The following is a 25,486-nucleotide window of genomic DNA, read 5'->3' as shown; positions in this document are numbered from 1 at the left end:
TTAATTTATTGTTTATACAAGCAAATCCTTAAAAATTTTTGTCAAGTATTTCACTATGTTGACCTTGGATTTATATAAAGACAAATCAATTTGTTACAAAAATCAATTAAGAAATGAACAATAGTTCCAAGTATGTAATTAACTATTAAAAGAGGAATTAATGCAAGTCAATGACAACTTTTTTTAAGAAAAGTAAAATCTGTATGAAACAATAAACTGATTCTCAACTTCTAACTTATGCTAAACATATCTAAAAATGAGATGGACATATACTTTAAAATATTAAAGTAAAGCTAACTGTAAAGTTTGAAATCCACATATGTTCAAAGGTAGAACTTTGCCTCTCCCTGACAATCCTCTCACTCTCACTTTCCATAAGTGTGTTCAAGTATGTGCACATACGTGGGTATGTGTGTGGATGTCACAGAAGAATGATGACTATCATTCTTTTAGACACTGTTCTCTATTCTGACAGGGTTTTTTCAATGACCTGAAATCTTTATATAGCCTAGGCTGGCTATTCTAGGAACCACTGGTCTCAAAATTCCTGGGTTTTGAAGTACAAAAGCATGCTACCATGCCCAGTTTTTTTATTTTATATTTCTTTTTATATTTATTTATTTTGTATGTATGAGTATTTTGCCTTCATGTATCACTGGGCACCACATGTGTAGAAGAGGGCATAGGTTCCCCAGGACTAGAGTGCTAGATTAAGCCAGTCAAAGTTCCAGCATGAATGAGGGAGGGAACCCATGAGGTCCCACAGCCTGAGAAACAAGTGGCAATTGATTCCAGCTTGGGAGGAATAACAAGTTTTTTTTTCAGGCATGCAAGCCCTGAAAGATGCTCCAGTAGATGGTTCTATAATCATTCAATAATAGTAGCCCTAAATTGACTCAGTAAGCTTAAGAGAAATAAAATGAGAACACAAAAATGAGAAGGAAAGTGGTAGGGAAAGTAGGAGAGAAATTGGAGGGGAGAAAATGGGTGTATTTTATCAAAACATACATATGTATTGCGAAATTCTCAAACAAAAGAAAATATATTAGATTAACAATATCAAAAGCAACAAAAGACCATGCATGGATTCCCATGACAGCGGGAGTAATGACTCAATTATCTCTGGTAACCTGAGCAGATCTGTGACCCTACATGCTTTGAGTTTGCCTCCTTATCCCTTATTTCTAGGGCATCAATAACAAATCATTCTGCATCGTTTTCCAATCACTGTGGCAGCACCCATACCTCTATGGTTAATTTCAACTGTCAATGTAATTACATTCAAACTTATTATATTCATGAGTGGCATACTTTTGAATGTCTATGGCATTGTTTCTGTAACTGAGGGGGAAGTTCAGCTCTCAATCTTGGTACTCAGATATGAACTGGGATTCTGGAGTCAATAAAGGGGAGAGAAAGCTGGTTCAAAGACAGCATTCATCTATCTCTGCTTCCTGGCTGTAGATATGATGCAACGAAATTACCTCATGCTTCTACCACACTGCCTTCCCTACTTGATGGATACTATTACCAGAAACATATGTCAAAATAGATTTTTTCAGGTTGAACTCATCAGGTACTTGGTCCAGCAACAGTGTAAGTATCTAATGCACATCCAATCATCAGCTGGATAAGCACAGGGGGATTTGAAAACTCATGATGTACAAGCACCATGCACCTGTTGAGTTCTTCCTAGCTAATAGTGAGGGCATGAGACCTCCAGCCTCACTGCTTTGTTCTCATTCATGGATAATCCAGATGTGTGGAGGAAATTAGAAGCTGCAAGGTAAACTTTGACCAAGGAGAAACAAGGTCTGACAGGTAATTCACTCTCTCTTTTAATTTCCTGGATAGCCCATCATCAAGCATATTTGATAAACATATAGACGCAGTTATACAAGATTAGTCAATATCCATTCAAAACAGTGCCTGGCTGGTTTTGATTTGCCAACTCTGTTTCATATTCCTTTTGTCTTCTATGATGATGGTGGGAACACTATTATTATTATTATTATTATTATTATTATTATTATAGCAATCTGGTACAGTGCTAATTCTTGTCTGTTGATGGTAGTGAAGGAAGACAGGAAGAAGGAGAATTTCACTACCTGGTTTCTTTATAATTTGCTGGGGTTGCATTAAAAGATAAAATTTTGTTCCATTTTATGATCCTTCATTCCTCCTCTGAGAGTGATTGCCAGCAGTGCATAACTCTCTTCCACACTGACCCACCGAGGATGCTCTGTGACAATGGCTAAGCCAGAAGACCCACACGCACAAAACAAACAGAACTCTGTCTGGGGTAGCCTCTCCTACATGTACTCTGCCTTGAGAATGTGCATGTGCCTTAAAGGTTGCACATGACCTGTCTGGAAAGCTACACACACAACCTCATGCTGAGAAGATTGCCTGTCGCTGACTCTCACTTAGATACAGATGAACATGAATATAGAAAGTCTCTACAACTACCAAGCATAACAGTGACACCCTCCTCCTCCCAGCAGCATCTTCATACGGCAGGGCTTTCTGGTGATGGGGAGGGCAAGCAGCATCTTCATACGGCAGGGCTTTCTGGTGATGGGAGGGCAGATTTTTTTATCAAGTGTCAAAAATAATACTCCATTACTTTGTAAGTATAGCAGAATGAAATGAGAGGTTCTTGGTGGCTCCATCATATTGCTCTTTGTTCCTTCTATCCATTCTACTAGAATACTTATAATTCTGGTGAGTTCTTATTAGCCAATTTCCTCACTACTTTGCTTCCATGCTAATGATTATTTATATTAAATTATACATTTTCTAACTGTTGTCTGGTTTTTGTCTTCATTCTGGATCCTGACATGGCATCTAACACTCCATCTTGTCCTTCCTTGATTTGACGTTAGTCTTCTCCCATTCAAACCCTACCACCATACTATCATTGCCAAAAGCAATTTGTGATGAAGACTCTATTGTCCATGCTCAGAAGCCTGAATATAATCTTTGAAATGAAATGACAGCTTAATTAGGAAGACTCTTGCTTGTAACTGACCTGGCAGACTTCAGCTCAAAGACATGAAACATGTTATATATCAACTGTTGTTCTCATGTGTTTTCCTCCAATTTTACCTTCAAATACTAACTCTAAAAATTACAAAATACATGAAATTTTAATCAGAATCAGAAAACTTAAAAATAATAAATAGTTAATTGGGCTTTTCAATTCAAAACCAATCATCCTTTATTAGAAAAAAATTTAATTACACATGTAGATCATGCATGCAAAATCTCACAAAGATGGTTTATTGGAAAGATCTATGACTAAATGCTCCCTTTGTGAATATTTGATAAAGTAGGAATACTTAAAAGGAGTAAAATAATGAAAAAGTTACATAATTCTCACACCTGAAGTAATTATTGAACTGTTTACTTTTGATTATAAGCCTCAAATTTTTTAAATCTTCCGATGTCCTGTGACAGTAAGTAGCATCCTTATTATTTTCCATCAGAATTATTTGTTTCTAATTAGGGACTTGCAAAAATCAAGCCTGAACTTTGTACCTCATGTATGATATCATTCCTCCAGGAGAACTTACCAAGCTGGTGTCATTACACCTAAGCCAATCTCTACTCAGGTCTCATCAAAATTTATTAATATCTCAGGAGAAAATAGACTACCTACTGAAAGAATCAAAAACATACATACCTACTTGTATTGACTAGAACCAAACGAAAATGGGTAATTGTAGTTCTTCACACATTTACACAGAATACATTCACTGACAATGAGTCCTGATCTCTGTGACATAAATTGCAATGCAAATGCCAGCATAAAATAAAAATTATCTAATATTTTCTCCAAATATATGTGTCCATATATAAATGCAGTTAAATTTTGGACAAAGGAACATCTGGATTTTTTTATGACAATTGCACATAGATGTAATTTCTCATGATAATAAGCATGTAAATAAATCATCATCTTTTGTTATAGATTGCTGAAAAAAGTGATTAAAAAAGTTCTGTTTGTTTGATATTTATTTAATAATGAGGACTTTTCAGATCTACTGTGGTTATTCTTCAGCTGATTAAGCATACAACTGGTATTAATATAATTATCAACTGTGAAAACTCTCAGATTTTATCTACATCTGTATTTTCTTTAGCATATAATAAAACAAGACAGATTGATTAATACAAGACTTGAAGTCAAATTGCTGGTATTCATTTTAGGACTTAACCAATAATATAGTAATTTAAGAAGCAGTCAGAGAATAAAATGTTTTGAGTAAAACACATACAACTGGTTAAAATATTTTTTCTGTATCATTAAAAATAGAACAACTGACTCACCTAAGATTTCCCATATTAAATTCAAACTTTTGTAATTGAATAGAGAGTCTGAATTATTACTTTATCAGATTAATATTGCCAGCTAGAACTATGGGTAATTAATTATTCATCTACAGAAACTCATGTTGTATTGAAAATGAAATAATAATTTAAATTGCATTAACATGAATATACTGGCAGAGAAACTTAGTAAGAAAGTATCATAAAACCTGGAAGTTCCATAACTTGACATCTTAAAAGTTTGTTTGACATGAACTAACTAGTACCCTCGGAGCTCCCAGGGTCTCAACCACCAACCAAGGACTGCACATAGAGGGGTCTGATTGGATAGAATTGGAGTTCAGGAGACACTGTTGGTGAAGATGCATCCCAGCTGCAACAGAGAACTCAGCATTTGGAGGTGCCAGTACCATGGGACAACCATGAAGAGCAGCTTCATGTCATGGAGTGGAGCTGGCCTGAGCTTGAGATGAACTCTGTGTGCAGAGCTGGACAAGTGGAACTGTCTGAGCCCTCTGGAGCCAACGGGGTTGTGAGTGGGTCTTAAAAGTCTACAGGACATTGGTTCTGCTTTGATCTGATGGTGACCGTGTCTTGGTTCTTCCCTCTTGGAATAAAAGAGCAAGAGCAAGTGCCTTGGATTGTTTTATTTTGCAGGAGTAAAAAAAAAAAAAAGTTTGTTTGATGCTTTAACCATTCTACAAAATCATTTATTTATAAATGTTCCTTTCTACTGAGATCATTATTAAAGTTGGTTCTGCTTCTGATTTAAAACCTTGATAATAGCCTTTCGAATCTGTTTCGTCTTTACACTGTAGATTATAGGGTTGAGCACAGGAGGGATGAGCAGAAAGACATTGGCCATGATGGTGTGGACAAAGGCAGGTGCTGAATGGCCATAGCGGTGTACAAGAGACAAGCTGATCAGAGGAATGTAGAAGATGGCAACAGCACTGATGTGGGATATGCATGTGTTGAAGGCTTTCTGTCATTCATCAGAGGAAGCGATACTGAGGACAGATCGGATGATCAGTACATAGGACAGCAAGATGCAAGGGCAGTCAAACCCTGTAGTCGAGAATAGTGCAAACAGACCAAGAATGCTATTGATTCTGTTGTCTGTACATGAGAGCTGGATGAGATCTACATGGTAGCAGTATGAATGTGAAAGAACCAGAGAACTACAGAAGGACAACCTCTTGACAAAGAGCACAACTGGCAACATGACAGCAACATTTCTTATCAGCACAATTATGCCAATCTGGGCAATCCTGGCATTGGTAAGAATAGTGGTATATCTCAGTGGATCACAGATGGCCACAAAACAATCAAAGGCCATGGCCAGCAGAACTCCAGACTCCATGAAAGTAAACCCATGAAGAAAGAACATCTGGGCAATACACGCATTTAAATTGATCTCTCGAGCTTCAAACCAGAGGACACCAAGAGTAGTGGAAAGTGTGCAGAGAGACAAACTCAGGTCTGTGACAGAAAGCATAGAGAGGAAATAGTACATAGGCTCATGGAGGTTCTGCTCACGAAGGATCACCAGCAGGATCAGGCTGTTCCCAGAGAGGGCAATTATGTAAAGTAGACAAAAGGGAATGGAGATCCAGACTTGAGCTGCTCTCAGGCCTGGGATACCAGTGAGGAGGAAGGTAGGAAGCTGGGAATTGGTATTATTAAGTATGAGCATAGTGAAGTCTGGAAAAGAAGGGAAATTAGATAATTGAATATAACACTCCATATATCTTATTTTATAAACATCTCTCTAGCACTTAATCAATACTGATAATTTTAAATTTTTTGAGTATTTGTTTATACACTAGAAATGTAGAATTGTTTTCTTGCTTTTCAGTGTTCCACATTTTTTGAGAAAATAAATTTATCAGATTGTTCCAAATCATTTTTTAAATATTCCAAGCCAATCTTCTTTTTATTTGTGACAAAAAGCAACAAGAAAAATTATTCATATCTATATAAGTTCCCAGTAAATACCTAAATCATATAACAAAAAATCCAATTTCCACTATTTTTAAGAATATCCTTGAGTCTAGTACATGACACAGAGCAAACCAACTCTCTTTTTTGAAATGTGACCACTAGACAGGCTTGATAAATATTCAGAACAATGTCAAAGTGTCTCTGGGACATAAAAGTCTGCCTATGTGATTGAAGGACAGTTCAAGAAAAACTGATGTCAGGTCCATTTTTTACAATTCCCTGTGTCCTTCATATTTTATATATTCTATGTGTGTGATTTTATTCATGCTCCCTGCTCTAATCCTAGGGTTTAGACAGCAGCACAAGCATTTTGCATATGGAGCAATTATATTTCAACAATTTAATCATTAAATAATAGCTCTATTACTATGAAAACTCACTATTTAATTCTTGAAAAAAAACATCAATTTGAGAAAAAATAAGAAAGAAGGAAAAAAGAAAGAAAGAAAGACAGAGAGAAAAAAGGAAGGAAGGAAGGAAGAGAAGAAGAAAGGAAGGAAGAATAAAACAAGAATGTAAAGAGAGAGAGATAAAGAGCAAGGGAAATGGGGAAAGAAGGGAGGGAAGGGATAAAGAAAGGAAGGAAAGAAGAAAGAAATCCTTGTCCTTATTTTTAATTAAAAATAAATTAACTATTTATTTTAATTTATTAACAATAAATTAGATTAACAATAAATTAAAGTCTGCCTTATAACAAATAATGGCTTGGGATGTTACTGAAATCCAGATAAGTGTTGTACTCAGAACATATACAGTGTGGTAGATACAATTGTATTCTTATCCATATCCATCCAATTACCATAACTGTAAAGAATGTAAAATCTTTTCCCTCTCTTTCTCTTATACATGCACAGGTATGGCTAAGTAATACTCCTAAAAGTATACAGTTAAGCAACAGAGTATTTGAACTGTCTATGTCTGAGCCTAATCCTACTCTATGAAGGTTGGAAACACATAGGAGGAGTCTGTCTGCCATCCAGGATGACAGCTCCTGATGAACAGCTTTCAAATCTGTACTTTTCCAGAGATACACTGTAATCAAGATGGTTCTTTAGGTGTAGATTTCTATGTATCAAATATCATTCTGTGTAGCACTCTTCAGTGTTTCTGGGATGTGACCTTAGTATAGATGCTCCCTTGTGTGCCAAGGCATCCAGGTTACCCTTTCTACAGTAGATCATAAGTCCAGTGGCTCATTTTAGTGACCATCAAATTCTTAGTGTATGTTGCTGATGATTATTCCAAGAAAATTTCCCTCCCATCCTCTTTGGAAAGTTGTCTTTATTAGATATCCCGATGGTAGATTCCTTCTTTTCTTTTTGTAAATGTATTCTGCAGCTTTATGTTTCTGATATCAATCCTCTGCCTACTGTGAGGTCATTTCTAAAAAAGGTCCTGCCTACTTTCATGACTTCTGTTTCTTCTACAAAATGACAATTTTCAAGTAAATATTGAAATTACAATTCTGGTTGCCTGAATCTAAACATGAAAATAAAAGTTATTTGAGTAAAATGTGTGTGGCTTCTAGTAGGTAGAAGAAATACTAATATGCTATAATATACTAATATGCTATCTCTCTATCATATTCCATAACTTCCCTCTGTTACTGTTTTAACCACATAAATATAATATAATCATATGTTGTTATTATCACAGAAATTTCACTGTTGTATCTTATTTATTTAAATGACATTATTTCTAATCAATTATCAAAACACTTTTATTAAAACTTTAATATTTCTTTCTAGATCTACCTCAGCTTTCCCTAAATACAATATTTACCATAAATGTTCATACAATCTAACATGAACTACTAAATTATCTTACAAATAATTATAGTTTATTGTTTTCTCAGGAAACTGCTAGCATATTAGTATAAGATTGAATGTCCCAAAACCAACAACAACTACTATTATTAATAAGTATTTTATACATACCAGAAAAAGTAAGTGATTTAGGAAAATAATAGCTTAAACTGACTAAGAGTAAAAAAAAAATCGTATCAGCATTTAAGTGCAAATTATAGCCTAAGCACTATATATTTATTAGAAAATAAATATTAACTATTCAAACTGTCAATATAAAAACAGGAAATTATTACATGAGAATCAAAAGAATCAATCAGTAAGAAGTTAAAATGCACTCATCTGCAATAAAGCCATTATAAGTGAACTCTAAAAGAATTCACCCATAAAACTAAGGTAAAGGAAATAAAAGCAATACATATAGTGAATGTATCTTTAAATATGATGAAATGGTGTAAAAGTATGCATATGCATGTATAATATCTAATGTATGAAGTAGCAATTTTGATATAAAATGACAGGTAATAATGAAAGAAACATGAAACCATATCTCAGTCTCAGTCAGCATCAAAAAATGCAATCTATGGGGAAGATAGGCCACTAATTTGAAATAAACTGAATTGTATCTAATTGAGTGTGAGAAAGTTGGACTCATAAAGTCATAGCAACAAATACATGTATGTATCTATTCCCAAAACTAGAGTTGGTGTCAAGCCAAACCTGTTGGAGAGCTTATTTCCTGACAAAGAGAGGAGAGATACAGAAATGACCCCAATTTCAAAGCTAAATGAAAAGTGAGGAAGAAATAAAATACCTGATGAGTGTCACTTTTAGGTCTACATTGAATCAAAATAATTCTGTCTGCTTTCTCTGGCTTTGATGTTGTCCCCTGGAAAGAAGAATGTCTGTAATTTTCCTGCTGATGCACCCTTGACCTGTGTGGTCTGTCTGCTCTACGCAATCCCTCCCCACTTGTCTTCATCTGTTCTTTGCTTTGTCCTACTCTCCAGTTAACCCTCAGCTGTTCTATTTCATGGGTTTTGTCATAAGGGTCTTAGTATCTTACCTGGTCCTACTGTTTTATCAACAAAAGGACTGGTGCATTTTCACTTTCTACCAGGTCAAATTCATGTATGTGATGGTTGCTCTGGTAGTTCATAGATCTGAACCTCTAATAAATATCCCAGCATATACTTCAAACCTGCTGCCAAAGGCCCATGGGACCCCAGCCAGGTATAATGAGGAAAATTAGCTAGGTGCCTCCTCACACTAAGCAAGTCAAAATTCCTATTTACTTCTGCCTTTCATTTTATTATCTCCATATTAGGTTTAAAAATAGATTGTCTTTACTTTTCCATGATCTTTAGATTATAATTTTTAATAGAGTTCAGAGAATGAACCATCATGAATTTCCCTCTTTCCCTTTTCTCTTCTTACTCAAATGAACTACCAAACCAAAATGCTTTTCGCAACAATACATATAAATTAATACAGACACTCATAGCTAATATCTTATGTTTCTGTTTAAGTTATTAGAGTGTGAAAAGAAATTAACTTCTGACTGGAATGCAATTAGATTTCAATTGACACTAGGGTTCAGCAAGTTGTGCCCACCTTTTACACCAGCCACTTAGGAGACAAAGTCAGGAGAATTAGGAGTCAGAGCCCATCCTTGGTTACATACTCAATCCAAGGACAGCCTGGGTAAGAAAAGACAATTCACTGTATATCACCCCTGTTTCCTCCCATACCTGATCCTGCCCCCACCTCAATGGAGGAGTTAGGGAAAGGACTGAAGGAGTTGAAGGGGTTTGCAGCCCCATAGGAAGAACAACAATATCAACCAACCTGACCCTCCAGATCTCCCAGGAACTAAACTACCAACCAAAGAGTACACATGGCTCGAGTCAACATATGTACCAGAGGATGGCCTTATCTGGCATCATTGGATGGAGAGGCCCTTGGTCCTGTGAAGGCTCAATACCCAGTGTAGGGGAATGCCAGGGTGGTTGTTGACCGTGAAAGGCAGTCTGTGTTCTGGTTGAGCGAGGTTTACTCTGAAGACCCAGTAGAAAATTCTACAAGAGACAGAACAGTGAGCTATGCCTCCAGACATTAGGCTGCTGACGCCACAAGCCCTCAACTCCATAATCCTGTGGCTAACAGTCACATAGAGCAATGCCCCAAACCCCTGGTATTCTGGCTAGATTCCACCCCCACAGTCACCTGACTATAGCCAGGTATGCCTCACCCCACAGTTACCTGTCAACATCAAGGTAGCCCAGCCCACTATAAAAGGGGCTGCTTGGCCCCTCCTCGCTCAAGCTCTTGCTCTCTTTCTTGTCTTTACTCTTACCTCTTGCTTTCTCTCTCCCCCTCTCTTTCTCCACGTGGCCATGGCCAGCCTCTACTTTTCTTCTCTCTCTCTCTCTCTCTCTCTCTCTCTCTCCCTCTCTCTCTCTCTCTCTCTCTCTCTCTCTCTCTCTCTCTCTCTCTCTCTCTGTTTTCTACAATAAAGCTCTAAAACCATGGATCAACCATCTCTGCTCATCAGGACCCTCCGTGCTGAAGCAATGGAGCAGGTTTCTCTCTAAAGAGCTGGAGTCTAACCTCCCACAGGGAAGCCTCCCTGTGCCCCAGCCATGCTGACAGCCAAACCAAACAGCACACCAAGCTAGCCTCTTGAGCTAGCCAGACTCTCTCCTCCCCATGGTAAACTGCCAGAGCTCTCCCCCTACCCTCCTCCCTTCAGGTCCCAGGCCAGAGTCTGCCCAAGGGTCTGTTCTCAGTTCTTCCTCATCCAGCAGCAGCAAGAACCTGTCCTTCCTGGCCTCTGTGTGGCCCAGGGACTGCAAAACAAGCTCTTCCATGGTACCCAGTGGTGTGTGGTACCCGAAGGTTGGAGCTGGGAATGCACCTTCCCCACCCCTGGAGCAGGGTTCTGCTCACAGGCTCAAAGCCCATACCATGGTGGTTCAACAGGATCCCTCAGCAATCTCTCCAAGGTCTGGTGGGACAAGGGTCTCTCCTACACCTTTATTTCCCCATGCCCAGAGCCCCACAGGTGGTGAGATGGGAATGGGTGGATGGGTGGATGGGGTAGCACCCTCATAGAAGCAGGGGCAGAGAGACAGGATAGTGGTTTTGCAGAGGGAAAACCAGGAAAGAGGATAACATTTGAAATGTAGATAAATAAAATATCCAATAAAAAAATTAAAAAATTTAAAAAAAAAAGACCATTCTCAAAAAAACAAAAATAGGAGAAGACTTTGGGCACAAGCTCCGCAGCCAGTCCCACAACACCCAGAGGAATCTCCACTCCCAGGCACTCTAACACACCCAGGATCAGAGGTGAGGAGGACCCAACATCTGTCCCAACATCAAGAGTAACTGGGAGCAGCGGGACCAGGCATACAGGAACCCCACCAGCCCAGTGGATCAGGTTCCTTTCTGTCTGTCTGGACCAGCAGGCACCCTGAAAACACCTTGGGCACAAGCTCAGCAGCGAATCCCACAACACACTCCCAGGTGCTCTAACAAGCCCAGGATCCCAGGATCCCAGAATCACAGAATCACAGAGTCAGCTTGACTCTGAGGAGTTCTGACACAACCAGGATCACAGGAAGGACAGGCTCCAGTCAGATTTAGCAAGGGCAGGTAGCACTAGTGATAACCAGATGGCAGGAGGCAAGCATATGAATATAAGCAACACAAATCAGGGTTACTTGGCATCATCAGAACCCAATTCTCTAATTCTCCCACCATAGCAAGTCCTGGACACACCATCACAATGGAAAAGCAAGATTCAGATCTTAAATCACTTCTCATGATGATGATATAGGACTTTAAGAAAGACATAAATAGCATCCTCAAAGAAATACAGGAAAACATAGGTAAACAGCTAGAAGCCCTTCAAGAGAAAACACAAAAGTGCCTTAAAGAACTATAGGAAAACACAATCAAACAGGTGAAGGAAATGAACAAAACCATCCAGAATCTAAAAATGGAAATAGAAAGAATAAAGAAATCAGAAAGAGAGACAACCCTGGAGATACAAAACCTACGAAAGAAATCAGGAGTCGTAGATGCAAGCACCACCAACAGAATACAAGAGATAGAAGAGAGAATCTCAGGGGCAGAAGACACCATAAAAAACATTGACACAATAGTCGAAGAAAATGCAAAAAGAAAAAAGCTCCTAACCCAGAACATCCAGGAAATCCAGGACGAAATGAGAAGACCAAACCTAAGGACAATAGGTATAGACGAGAGTGAAGACTCCCAAGGTAATGGGCCAGTAATATCTTCAACAAAATTATAGAAGAAAACTTCCCTAACCTAAAGAAAGACATGCCCATGAACATACAAGAAGCCTACAGAACCCTAAATAGACTGGACCAGAAAAGAAACTCCTCCCATCACATAATAATCAAAACACCAAATGCACTAAACAATGAAATAATTTTAAAAGCAGTAAGGGAAAAAGGTCAAGTAACATATAAAGGTGGGCCTATCAGAATTAAACCAGACTTCTCACCAGAGACTATGAAAGCTAGAAGATCCTGGGCAGATGTCATACAGACCCTACCATAACACAAACTCCAGCACAGGCTACTATACCCAGCAAAACTCTCAATTACCATAGATGGTGAAAACATGGTATTCCATGACAAAACGAAATTTACACAATAGCTTTCCACAATTCCAGCCCTACAAGGATAATAGATGGAAAACATCAACATAAGGAGCAAAACTACACCCTAGAAGAAGCAAAAAGTAATCTTTCAACAAATCCACATAAACCTAATTCCACCACTTACAACAAAAACAGCAGGAAGTGACAATTACTTTTTCTTAATATCTTAATATGAAAATTAATATTATCAACATAGCCTAATCTATTGAAATCCAAAAATATGAGGAATTAGAAATTTGTTGATTGTCATCCAATGCTCTCTCTAATTTGGTAATTGGAGAAATAGGTCCAATATTGTACAATCCATATACACTTTCAACTTGTTTGTTTGTAACAGTATTTTGCTGTGTACAACATAAGGGTCTCGAAATCTTGCTTCTCCTATCTCAGCCTCTCTATTAGTAGTATTGTTTATTTCATGTTTTTACACTGTACTATAGTTTTCAGAACAGCTTACATATTTCAAAAATATTTATATACCCAAAAGAAATGTAGACAATTAAATTGGGAAGGGGCTTGTAAGAGAACAACAAAGAGTGAGATTGAATGCTGTTCTTGAAATTTGTAACTCTTGTATCAAGTTTGAAGAAGAGGACTTTATAAGTTACTCTTTCTCTGAGATGAATGCTTTTCCAAATTATCACAGCCAATGAACTGGATTCTTACCCTCACCTAATGTTTGTGCCACCCTCCAAGCAGAACCATTGCTCATTGAAACAGTTGGTGAATGACTTTATGGATAGACCATCTTAATATACATACCATTTATTAAATGAATGTAACTGTTCTCTGTGGGCTGAGAGTAAATTCACTCCCTCAAGTCAAATAGCTTTTGACCATAGCAGGAAGTCTGTATCCAAAAATCGTAGCTACAATTCTTTCCTTAGCACAGCAGAATTGTCAACTCTCAGCTTAGCTATGATGGAGGTAAAATCCTTTGGTGATGTGAGGGTCATTGAAGTACAGCCTTATTACAATGAAATCCAATGTCTAAAAACTATCTTTATTTTGGGCTTGTACCACAGTAAGAGCCAAGATTTTAAGCTCTACTAAATATAAAACAAACAAACAAACAAAAAGATTTCATATATTTATGTTCATTTAAGAAAATACTAGTAGTGATGTATTATTTTGAAATATACAGTTAATATGTTTGCAGTTATTTAAAATTTATATTGAGAAAAACATGTATTTTCTGTATTGCTGTAGACAAGTATCTACATAAGACTGTTAAATTGATTGTTGTTTTATATCAAACAACTTTTATAATACTCATTTTTATTGTTAAAATATTTTATAAATTTTAAAGACTATGACAAAAAAGATATTGTAGGTATTGAAGGGGGTCTCTGGGGGCAGTTGGGGTACAAAAGGGAAACAAGAATGTGATGCAATTCCATTTTCTTAAAATATGTTTTCAAATGTTAACAAATTCAGATAAATTGAAATCATGTAACTTTTCTCACCATAATGCAATAAAAGTTAAGAAAAAACAAAAACAATTTTTAAAATACAAATAACTAAAACAGAATTATTCATGTGACTAGAAAAAAATGACCCAAGCTGTCCAATAGTGAGGAGAAAGCTTGCACTCTTATAATGACTCAGTTGCTCATTGTTATGTACCTTTTGTTTAATTTATTGGACCATGTTCTGAAACCAACTTTTTTTTTCTTAGAAATTCAAATTGTAGATATAAAAAAAAAGGATGAGGTTTCTGACCTCACTAAAGACCTATGACTATTTGTTAATAAAGAAAATTAAATCTTAGAAGATCATGATTCTCATATCAATATATTGTTAACATGAAAATCATGATTCAAAGCTGGAACTGGGGCTAGTGGTCTGAGTTTCTGACATTTCTTCAGCTTTGAGGTCATACTGTGTGCAGGATTCTGATATACTACAGATTACAAGCCATGTCAATTTCACACCTGTGGTTACTGAGTTGGGAGGTTTCTGAGTCCCTGTCACTCATACTTGCTTATCATGGACTCATCATATTGAATACTTAGTTATTCACTGTAGCATCTGTCCCAGATTTTATTTTGCTTCAGAGAAAACAATGTATAGAAAAGATAAATTCTCTTTAAAGTTGCTTGGACAAACCTTCTTTTATTTTTTCTATTATATTTATATTTATATTTATTTTGAAAATATAAAGATCCACAGATCATATTATTTTATTTGAGCTTTATTTTATTTTCTAGGCTTAGGTTAACGTGGTAGACATGACTACTGGCTCTCTTGCTAACTAAAGATCAAGTAGTCTTAGGCAGTAATTTAGATTAAGCCATAAATGTGTTCAAACAAATTATTTAAAATGTTACACAATAATATTTCTAGGTATACCTCTTTCTCAGGTCTTTCTTTCTATTCTTGGTACACTGTGTGTGTTCTGTTGAGTAAATTTTAAAAGGGCAATCTGTGATTGACAGATTTTTTTTTTTTGTACATTGACGGCTCGCCATTGACTTGTCATTGTCATCTGTTTTCATTTTCTAATGAAGAATGGTGTTGCTCATATTTTCATATCTGAACTGGCCATTCATATACCTCTCTTTGTGAAAATCATACCTAAGCAAGTTACTTATGCCACTAATAAGTTGTCTTCTTTTCCATGAATGGATCATGGGTCTTTCTCTCTCAGACAGTTTTATAATGTTATTCTGCATTTTGAATTTTCAACTTTACAATTGAACTTTTTTCCTCTTAATGAAGCACATTCTTGGTCCTATATTTTCTTCTGGTAGTTACTGCCTTCTATATTCTTATGTTATTTCAGAAAGGCTTCTTCTGGCAGCTGATGGGAGCAGATGCAGAGACCCACAGCAAAACACTATCAGAGAGCAAAAATTCTAGATCTTCATTGGGTCCCTCTTATCAGAGCTGAGGGAACTTCACAGAAGAGGTGGAGGAAGACTTGTAGGAGCAAGAGAAGTCCAGGACACCATAAGAATATGGTCCACAAAATAAACTAAACAGGACTCAAGGGGCTCACAGAGAATGAATCAGCAATCGTGGAGAGTGTGTGAGTATGTGCTAGTTCCTTGCCAAATCTTATGGCTGCTAGCTTGGTGATTTTGTTTTATATATACACAAATGTACATATATATGGTTTGTATTTAGAAAAGAATTTTGGTCATATTGGACTAGGAATTAATCATAATCTACTAGGGTCTTATCTAACCACAATTATCATTTTGCCCCATTTCAAAATAATAACACATATTTAAGTCCATAATATGTATACATTATTATGTGCCATTTTACACAACTAGGGATGTAAACAAGCATGTACTTTCACAAAAACTGTGCATTTGATAACCCTGAACTCATAAAATGAGTGTTATATTAATTACACATACTTAAAACAAAGTTATCAGTATTTGTACATGTACATATATGCTCACATACAGATCAATGCCTTTCATGTTTATAGAAATACCTCTCATATTCATACATAAAGATATGTAAAATATAAATGACTATGTTACACACAATATGCCTAAAATGGGAGCTATAAATAATTTAACAGAAAATTTAAGTATAAGCATAAGCTTTACATAATCACAGCTACATACCTTCATATGCATTCAGTTAAACCTATCTTTGTGCTCCGGTATACAGACAAGAGAGGAAAGTTAAGGGTTAATACCTCCAGCTTTAGCTTGAGTCATTGTGAGTGTGAGGCAGTCTGAATTTAGAAAGAGGAAAAGAACCAGTGCTCAGGGCGTGGTTCTTTAAATAGACCCCCAACATGAGATCTCTAAACAAGGCTGAATCCCAGGAACTTGTAAGAAGTTCTCTACTCATAGTCATCTTGTTCAGAGATTTCCTCGCAGAAGCTCTCTAGCAACAGGCTGATAGTGATCTCACAGGCTCTACACTTAGATTCAGATAGTACAGAGTGAGTTTCAAAAGTTCATCGACCTTCACTGTTTCATAAGCATATGGCTTTATTTCACCTTCTATTGTGGAGTATTATATAGTATTCCAATAATGGTTGTATCCTATAAAAATAACAATAATATATGTTATAGAAGAATAGAGGATCAATAAGTGTTGGGCAAGAGGAAAATTATACATTCTTTTCCTATTGTCAAAGAAATGCAAAGCTCCATGTCTCAAACCAAAGCAAGATGAAAAACTGTTCTCTTCATAATGCAATTCTTTCACACACAACAAAAATGGCAAAGGATCAGCAAACATCTGTCAGTTAAGCATAGCTTGTAATCAAAACTCTCCATGTCTTCAGTTCCTAAGAATGAAAAGAAACAGAGATTTTGAAAAGTGCTGATGACACACAATAGAACATGAAGAAGTTGAGAGAAAACAGACACTTGTTGAGGACCACATCTCCCAGCTCAAATATAACTCATGCCATTTCTATTGTTCTACTGTTTCTCTAATAAATGAACACTGAGATTGTAAAGTTGGAGCAAACAGAATAGAATAAGAAAGACTAAGACATGTCTCTTAATATGAGTGTTCTGGATCTGAAAAAATTTCAGATAAAGGGGAAGAGGAAAACTGGATGCCCAGCTAAGTTGGGCAACATAAAATTGTGTAAAGTGAGTCCTCTACTAAGACTAATGGGAAGAGGCCCATAAAAAGCCAATGATTGTACATTGCTAAAATCCCAGTGTTCTAGATTATGAGTGTTCTAGTTTATGTTCTAGTTTATATTATGCAGAATATAAATCTAGATCCTATTGGTGTTATAGAGGGAGATAGTAAAGAAAGAAGAAAATGAAGGAAGGAAGGAAGGAAGGAAAGAGGAAGGAAGGAAGGAAAGAAGGAAGGACTGACTCAAGAGAAAACAATATATTCCCAGAGATAGTAAAAGCCCAACCAAGAGCCTGGTACAGAGGATCCAGTCTAGAGAAATACCAAGACTACTGAGTCCAAATTCTCTGATTCAGTATATTGTCAAGCACCCTGCATTTCAGCCCTTGACATATCAGTCCAATAATTTGCTTGATACACCTGGGGCAGGATTCTCAACTATTTGTTGCCAAGAAAGACAATATTGTTAGTCCAAAAGTCATGTACTCCGACAATACTTTTTTATATAATCACTGACAGATCATTTAATGACTCAGAAACTTTTTATGGTAAATGATGACATAGAAGTTTCTCATAGATTAAAAACAAACAGTTTCAAGGAGCTTTAATGAGGGTCTCAAAATCCAATAATCCTTCCCCAACAGTTATTCAGCTATAACTAGAGAACACTGGAAAGTTGTATCTTTAGCCAGCATCAATGCAGTTAAGTGCTTGAGGGCCAAAATAAATACGATCTAAATATGCTTGTTTAAATCATTCTTAATCTTGATAGCTGTTCCCACAAACCAAGAGTGACATACAGTGTCAGGGCCAGGGGCAGGTAAGTATACCCCCTCTTGTTTAATCAGAAAATGTGGTTCTGTTTGAGGGAATTGAATCTGGTAAATGGAAGCAAAGAGGAGGCCCTGAGCTTGAGATGAGCCTATCTGAGCTGTCACTGGAGACTTCATAGGAGTATTTGGGCAATCAATCTCATGATGACTAGCTAAGAAGACTAGTAAGCTTTGTGATACAGTGAAGACTTCTAAAATCTGAGTCCCACTGCCCCGGGAGACTAAGAAAAATGAGCTCTGTCTCATCTTGAAGAATTCTTTTTAGGATTCTTGAGGCCTATAAAATGAAACATTTGTTAGACTTCCAACATTTTTTTGAAAAGAGACAATAAGGATACTGTTTTCACTGAAGGTTTCTGTTGTGAATGAGGTGAAAAGTGAGGCTCTCAAACACAAGCACAGGGCAGCGAAGACTAAGAGAATAGATGCTGGTTAAGAACTAAGTCACATGTCACCTATGTACTAAAGGATTGTGTGTGTGTGTGTGTGTGTGTGTGTGTGAAAAGTTGCATTTCGTGAAGAGCTCAGACATCAAGAAACAAGCAGCTTTAAGCAAGAACATATAAAAGCTGGCATTCAATAAATTCCTCTGTAATTTCTAGCATGAGAAATGGCCTTAACCCCAATGAGCATAGCTCAAGTAGGGATTAGGGGATGCTAAGAGGAAAGTTTCTAGTTGGTAATATTGTTAATCAGCTAATGGATTTGTTGCATCTGAATAAAGGCCTTTACTTGATATTTTGCTCACCATACATTTACTCAACTTTCTCTATATTTACTCAACTTTCTCTATATCAAGAAGAGATATGCTAGGCAGAGTGTCAGGTTCAAAGTCTAATTTACGATCCAGGACATCCCTGAATAAACTAGTTGGCAAATCAAAGCCAAATTGAAGTTTGTATAAGCAAATATGTTCCAGAATATAACTGCAGACAGGTACTAACATGTTGTCTGTGTCTACTTTTGCACAAAGGCAGAAAAAGTAACTGATTTAAACAGAATGCAATCATTGGAGGCAGAGGGAAGGAGGGACTTGGGTGAGAGAGGATATAGGGGAGAGGGAGAATGTGATTAGGTATTGTGGGGAGACAGGAGAGAAGCCCTGAGGGCCAGCAGAATGAATGGAAATATGCAATCCCAGAGGGTGGGAGATGGGAGAACCCTCTAGAAAGTACCAGAGAACTGGGGTGTGAGAGAATCTCAGGACTCAAAGGGAGGACCTTAGATGAAATGCCCAACAGTGGAGAGTGGGAATTGTAGAGTTCACCACCAGTAAAAAGAGCAAGTGGAGAGGTGGGGTTGCCATCCCACAGTCAAAAACTATGACCCAGAATTGTTCCTGTCTGAAAGAACTGCATGGACAAAAAGGGAGAAGAGCCTGAAGAAAGGTGGTTCAGAGTGACAGGCCCAACTTGGGATCCATCTCAGGGGGAAGCTCCAAGGCTTGACACTATTACTGATGTCATGGTGTGCTTACAAACAGGAGCCTATCGTGGCTGTCCTTCAAAAGGCCCAACAAGCAGCTGACTGAGACAGATGAAAATACTTAACAACCAACTGATGGACTGAAGTCAGGAACTCCTGTGGTTGAATTAGGGAAAGGCTTCAAAAAGCTGAGAAGGTGGGAAACCCCATAGGAAGATCAGCAGTCTCAACTAACCTGGACCCCAGGGAACTCCGAAAGACTGAGCAACCAGCCAGGTAGCAGGCAACACAGGCTGGTCCATGGCCCCAGCACATATACAGCAGAGGACTGGCTGTTCTGGTCTCAGTGAAAGATGTTCCTAACTCTGGAGAGACTTGAGGCCCTAGGGAGTGGGGAATCCTGGTGGGTGGAGACATCCTCTTAGAGACAGAAGGGAGAAGGAATGGAATGTGGAACTGTGGGAAGGCAGACTAGGAGATGGGTAACAACTGGACTGTAAAAAAAAATAAAAATAATAAAAAATGAAATAAAAGGGAGTAGGGACAGCTATTCTTTATATTAGAAGGCTAACTGATAAACAGTAGAAATTATGAAGTAAATAAATCATCATTTCAACTACCAGAAAAATAAAAACTAAGTAAAAAGAATGGATTACTCACAAAGTATAAGATATTCATGTTTTAAGGTTTTCATTAAATATACTATGTATAACTGTAAATACACAGATGGTTCCTCTTTTCCTTAGGCTAGAATCAAGAGGAAAACTGTGCTAAATAACCAAAGGTAATATGAGAATAAATTACTATGACCCCCTATTTTGTGCTTCTTTCCTATCATGAGCTACATTGCCCAAATGAATCAATACAGAAATAAAGGAAGACCAAGTAATTTGTCAAAGAGAAAATGAAAAACTTGATTATAACTAATTTGTCATGCTTGTTTTCACTTAGTAGATTCTACTTCCAGGAAAACATTTTGTCTTTAGGAAATAATTGTCCCTGATTCTGACATGTTCCTATGTTTTAAGTGTTACAAGTTCTAAAAAAAAAATTAAGTAGCATCATTTTATATGACAAAATACTATTTATTATAAAGGATAATTTATTACAATTTACTTTTGAATAAAATTGTAATATTACACAAGTCAAATAATCATCCATGTCTTGGCTGTTATAATCCTCAGAGAACAGATTATCTTCACCACACAGAAAATATGATGCATTCTCTCATGTTGACTTCAAGGAACAGCTCTTTCCACTCTACAGTTTTCATCTTGCTTAGAATCCCGGGACTGGAGAATTACCAATTCTGGGTTGCCTTTCCTTTCTGTGTCATGTATATTGTGACAGTGACTGGAAATATCACCATCCTCCACATAATCCAAATTGACCATACCCTGCATGAGCCCATGTACCTCTTCCTGGCCATGCTGGCTATCAATGACCTGGTCCTGTCTTTCCCCACACAACCTAAAATGCTGGCCATACTCTGGTTTCATGATCATAAGATGAATAAAATGCTTGCCTCATCCAGGTGTTCTTCATACATGCCTTTTCTTCTGTGGAGTCTGGGGTGCTCATGGACATGGCCTTGGACCGTTATGTGGCTATCTGCTTCCCACTCCGACATTCCAGTATCCTGACCACATCTGTAGTCATCAAACTAGGGGCAGCTGTGATGATGACAGGGCTACTGTGGGTGAGCCCCTTCTGCTTCATGATCTCCAAGATGCCTTTCTGCCCCCAAAAGGTCATTCCCCAGTCCTACTGTGAGCACATGGCTGTACTCAAGTTGGTATATGCTGATACCAGAGTCAATCATGGATATGGACTCTTTGTGGCTTTCTCTGTGGTCGGCTTTGACATAATTGTCATCAGTGTATCTTACGTGATGATTCTGAGAGCTGTGCTGAGGTTGCCCTTAGATGAAACTCACCTCAAAGCACTTGGTACACGTGCTTCCCATGTCTGTGTTATCTTAACCTTATATATCCTTTTCACCTTCCTCTCCCACCACCTGCTCCAAGTCGTGTACATCATATTTGCCAATGTAAGGGAATGCCAGGGTGGGGAGGCAGGAGTGAGTGAGTGGGTGAGTGGAGGGGGAGCACCCTCATAGAAGCAGGGGAAGGGAGGATGGAATAGGGGGTTTCCAGAGGGAAAACTGGGAAATGGGATATAGGGGAATGCCAGGGCGGAGAGGCAGGAGTGGGTGAGTGGTTGGGGGAAACACCCTTATAGAAGAAGGGTAGTGTATAGGGTTTCCTTGGGAAGGGGAAACCAGAAAAGTGGATAACATTTGAAATGTAAATAAAGAAAATATCCAATAAAAAATAAATACAAAAGAAAGAAAAATAGTAAGGATTACATGGGCTCATAGGTATACAAAAACATTTTATAATAATAAATTGCAAAAATTAATCATTTTTAAAAGAGGTCTTTGATATATGTGCAATTTTGATATGGATTAAGGGCAAGAGAAACTGTGTATACTAATGCTTAGTATAAGGCTTTGTCAGTACAGGAAGGCAATGGAAATTGATGGGACCCAAAGAAGATTATGTCACTGAGGTATGATGTTTGAGGAGGCCTTGTGGATCCCAGCTCACTATGTCTCCCAGCTGGCATGAGGTGACCAGGCTCCAGCAGACACTGCTGTCACGATGAGTTGGCTCAAAGCAACAGAGCCAGTTGAGCATGCCCTGACCTCTGTATCCACTTGCCAAAGTGGGACTTTCTTCCTCTGTAATTGTATCTCAGGTAACTTGTTATGATGATGAAAATATGGCTAGAATAAAACAATAACACACAAAATGTGGAATTTTAATGTACCATTTTTCTCATTATATGGCAGACTAAAATACACAGATTTATTCAGAAGTGGCCTGAAACATCAGGGTGAATATTCAAAAGCAAGAATATTATACTGATCAGTGAGAATGTACTCAGAATCTGTAGGCATAAAGAATGTAGAGTGATGCACTGAGCTTGGATTTTGTCCACTAGTCAGGATAAGTAGATGTGAAAACAATATAAATGTAATACACATGGTCCCACTTATGCAGTGACTCCAGTAAAAATAAGTGAAATGTATAACTGAGACCAATAAATATTATTTTTTAAAAAGAAATGGTGCCTATTCTAGGTCTTATAAAAGTTATTTTATCAGATATATACAAGTAGGAAAGAGATATAAAATAGAGTATTTGGCATTCCCAAAGACATGAGTCATGAGAGTTCTAAAAGAAATAGAAAAAAAAATGATTCCAAATAACGACCCAGCGGGGCCTAATACACTGACTGTGTTCTAAGGAGCTCGGGTTTAGCTTATAGGATATGGAGAGATCATTCACTGTTTCCACCAAGAAATCCCAAGTGAGGCCAGAGAGACATACTGATGGAATTTTTTCTGAAACCTTGGGTTCCAGGAAGGGGAAGAAAGAACCTGAAATAGAACTGACCCCAGATCAAGGGTTCTGAGAGCATCCTGTCTCTCTGTCTCTCTCTTTATTTGTCTTTCTCTATCTCCTATGTTCTCTTTCTTTCTCCTTCCTCTGCTCTCTCTCCTCTCTCTTTTTTATCATTACCTCCTCTCCATTCTAGTTTATTGATTTTACTACTACCTTTCCATTTAACTATATATGGGAGGTATATTCAAACCTATTCAAAGGCATAGTGAAAAACTTACTTCTTACTCTAGATATAATTGAATTTTATGTTGCAAAATTTCACAGTGGTTAATGCAGCATTACCCTAACAAATTTCCACCTACAAGTGCCACATTTAAATGAGTTGTTCTTTATTTATAAATCTGGACTTGTGGCTTATGAATATTTCTATTAGAGTAAACTAAGTATGGCCAAACTTCATTATGATCAATTTAGAAAACAGTCACAATTCTGTAACTGTTTGTGAGCTCTGTCAAAAATAATGTGTTTATTACTTGGTTAGGCTGTGCAAAGGAAGGTCTCCACCTTAGATTCTAGCGTCACAGCCATCTTCTGATGCCACACCTGTGAATAACCACTCTCACCAGGCACCACATACATCTGCCTCTGTGTCTTTCCAGTGTAGAAAGTGTCCCAACTCTGGATCTAGTTATCATTTTTAATAGTTTACACAGGAGTAAACTATTAAAGTAAATTTCCATATGATATTTTCTTACATAGTTACTTAAGATGACTTTCCACACATACCTCTCCCTCTCTCCATGACCACCCTCCTTTCCCCATCTCTCCTCTTCCACCACAAGTTTTCTATTGTTATTATTCATCAATGCAGCATGTTCTAAGTACTTCTATGAATGCTTCAATTCTTTCTAGGCTCTCTAGCTTCCATGAGGGTGGTGATTTTCCACCTAACCTATGATTGGCCATTTAATTGGTTCTCAGTTTGCAAAATCAAATTCTATACCTGCATCACTCATTCTGTTTCCTCTTCACTGTCCTCTCTGTTAGCTATAGATGCTCAGTAGACATATTTATTAGTCTGCCATTTTGTTCCAACTATGGCCAGTCTAGCTAGGAGCAGCTTCAACAGTTTCAAAGTATACCATGTGATGCCCTTATCTTCATGTTCACCTGGATGCCCATCTGCCTAAGCCAGATTGTCTCTTATACCTACTGTGAACAAGTGACCATGCTCACATTGATATGTAACACATTAGACCATAACCAGGTTCTCATAGCCTCTTCTGTGGTTATATTTGACAATGTTATGGGGCTGGAGAGACGGTTCAGTGGTTAAGAGCACTGACTGCTCTTCCAGAGGTCCTGAGTTCAATTCCTAGCAACCACATGGTGGCTCATAACCATCTGTAGTGAGATCCTATGCCCTCTTCTAGTGTGTCAGAAGGCAACTACAGTCTGAAGATGAGCTACAGTGTACTCATATACATAAAATAAAATAAATCTTTTTTAAAAAGTAGGTGTTACACAGGTAGTGCTGTACCTGGAGAAACTCTGCCTTGTATTTAGTACAGATTCTTGCACCTATACCAACATGATATGCTCAGAACTTTCTCCTCCCATTGCTTTAGCTCTGTACTCTCAGAGTGATTCCTGTCATTCTGCTCAGTCTCAACCACATGGTTCTTTCCACCACTGAACCATTGTTGGGAGCTAGTTAGGGCCAAAGGTCTTTGGAGTCCTGTGGAGAGAACAAGGAACGATAATCATCTGTTCTCTATTAGAATCACACTTGGCAAAACCAGTAATGGACTGGCACCAGGGTTCCCAGGGTCCCCAAAGCCAGAGTCAGGGGCCTGACAGTTTTACCATAGAGCTGTGTAGTCAGAAGTTCCAGATACTCAGATGTAAAATGCTTTACCTACATGTACCTTACAAAAGAGGACACTGACGTGGTTTTGAGCTCTCTGTCATCTGCCTACCTGGTGCTCTTAACTATCCTGTTTTGGGCTACATACTCTAAGGGATGTGCAAGCCAGAAGCTGTGATACTAATAATTTCCCTGGCTGTGTCATCAGCACTTGTAGCCCTCCTTACACCATCTTTTTTACATGTTTTTTTTTAAATTCTCTCATATATCATTACAATTTCCCTTCCTTCATCTCCTCTCAGTCACTCCCCCACCTCTACTTTTCCTCTTCATTCATTCTTCTCAGTCTCCCTCCAAAAACTGGTAGACTTTCCAGGGATATCAATCAAACATACCACATCAAGATGCAATAAGACTAGGTACCTCCCCTCATAGTAAGTCTAGACAAGGCAACTCAGTGGAAGGAAATGGTCCCAGAAGTAGGCAAAAGCATCAGAAACAGCCATTACTTCTTCTTTTAGGAGTTACACAAGAAGACCAAGCTA

The 25,486-nt window shown here is 37.7% G+C and overlaps 1 protein-coding gene and 1 pseudogene across 1 annotated transcript; one reads left to right on the top strand and one right to left on the bottom strand.

Moving 5' to 3' along the window:
- Positions 1-5,077: 5,077 nt before the first annotated feature.
- On the bottom strand, positions 5,078-6,028 carry LOC116100680 (olfactory receptor 51F2). Its single transcript, XM_031384412.1, is given in 1 exon segment — positions 5,078-6,028. A coding segment is annotated over 1 exon segment (951 nt).
- A 14,850-nt stretch (positions 6,029-20,878) lies between these two features.
- On the top strand, positions 20,879-23,669 carry LOC116101310 (annotated as a pseudogene).
- Positions 23,670-25,486: the final 1,817 nt, after the last annotated feature.

This window comes from Mastomys coucha, unplaced genomic scaffold (genome assembly GCF_008632895.1).
Source record: "Mastomys coucha isolate ucsf_1 unplaced genomic scaffold, UCSF_Mcou_1 pScaffold21, whole genome shotgun sequence".
Classification (NCBI taxonomy): Eukaryota; Metazoa; Chordata; class Mammalia; order Rodentia; family Muridae; genus Mastomys; species Mastomys coucha.
The sequence above is the reverse complement of the archived record's forward strand: the minus strand, read 5'-3'. Positions and strand labels throughout refer to the sequence as shown.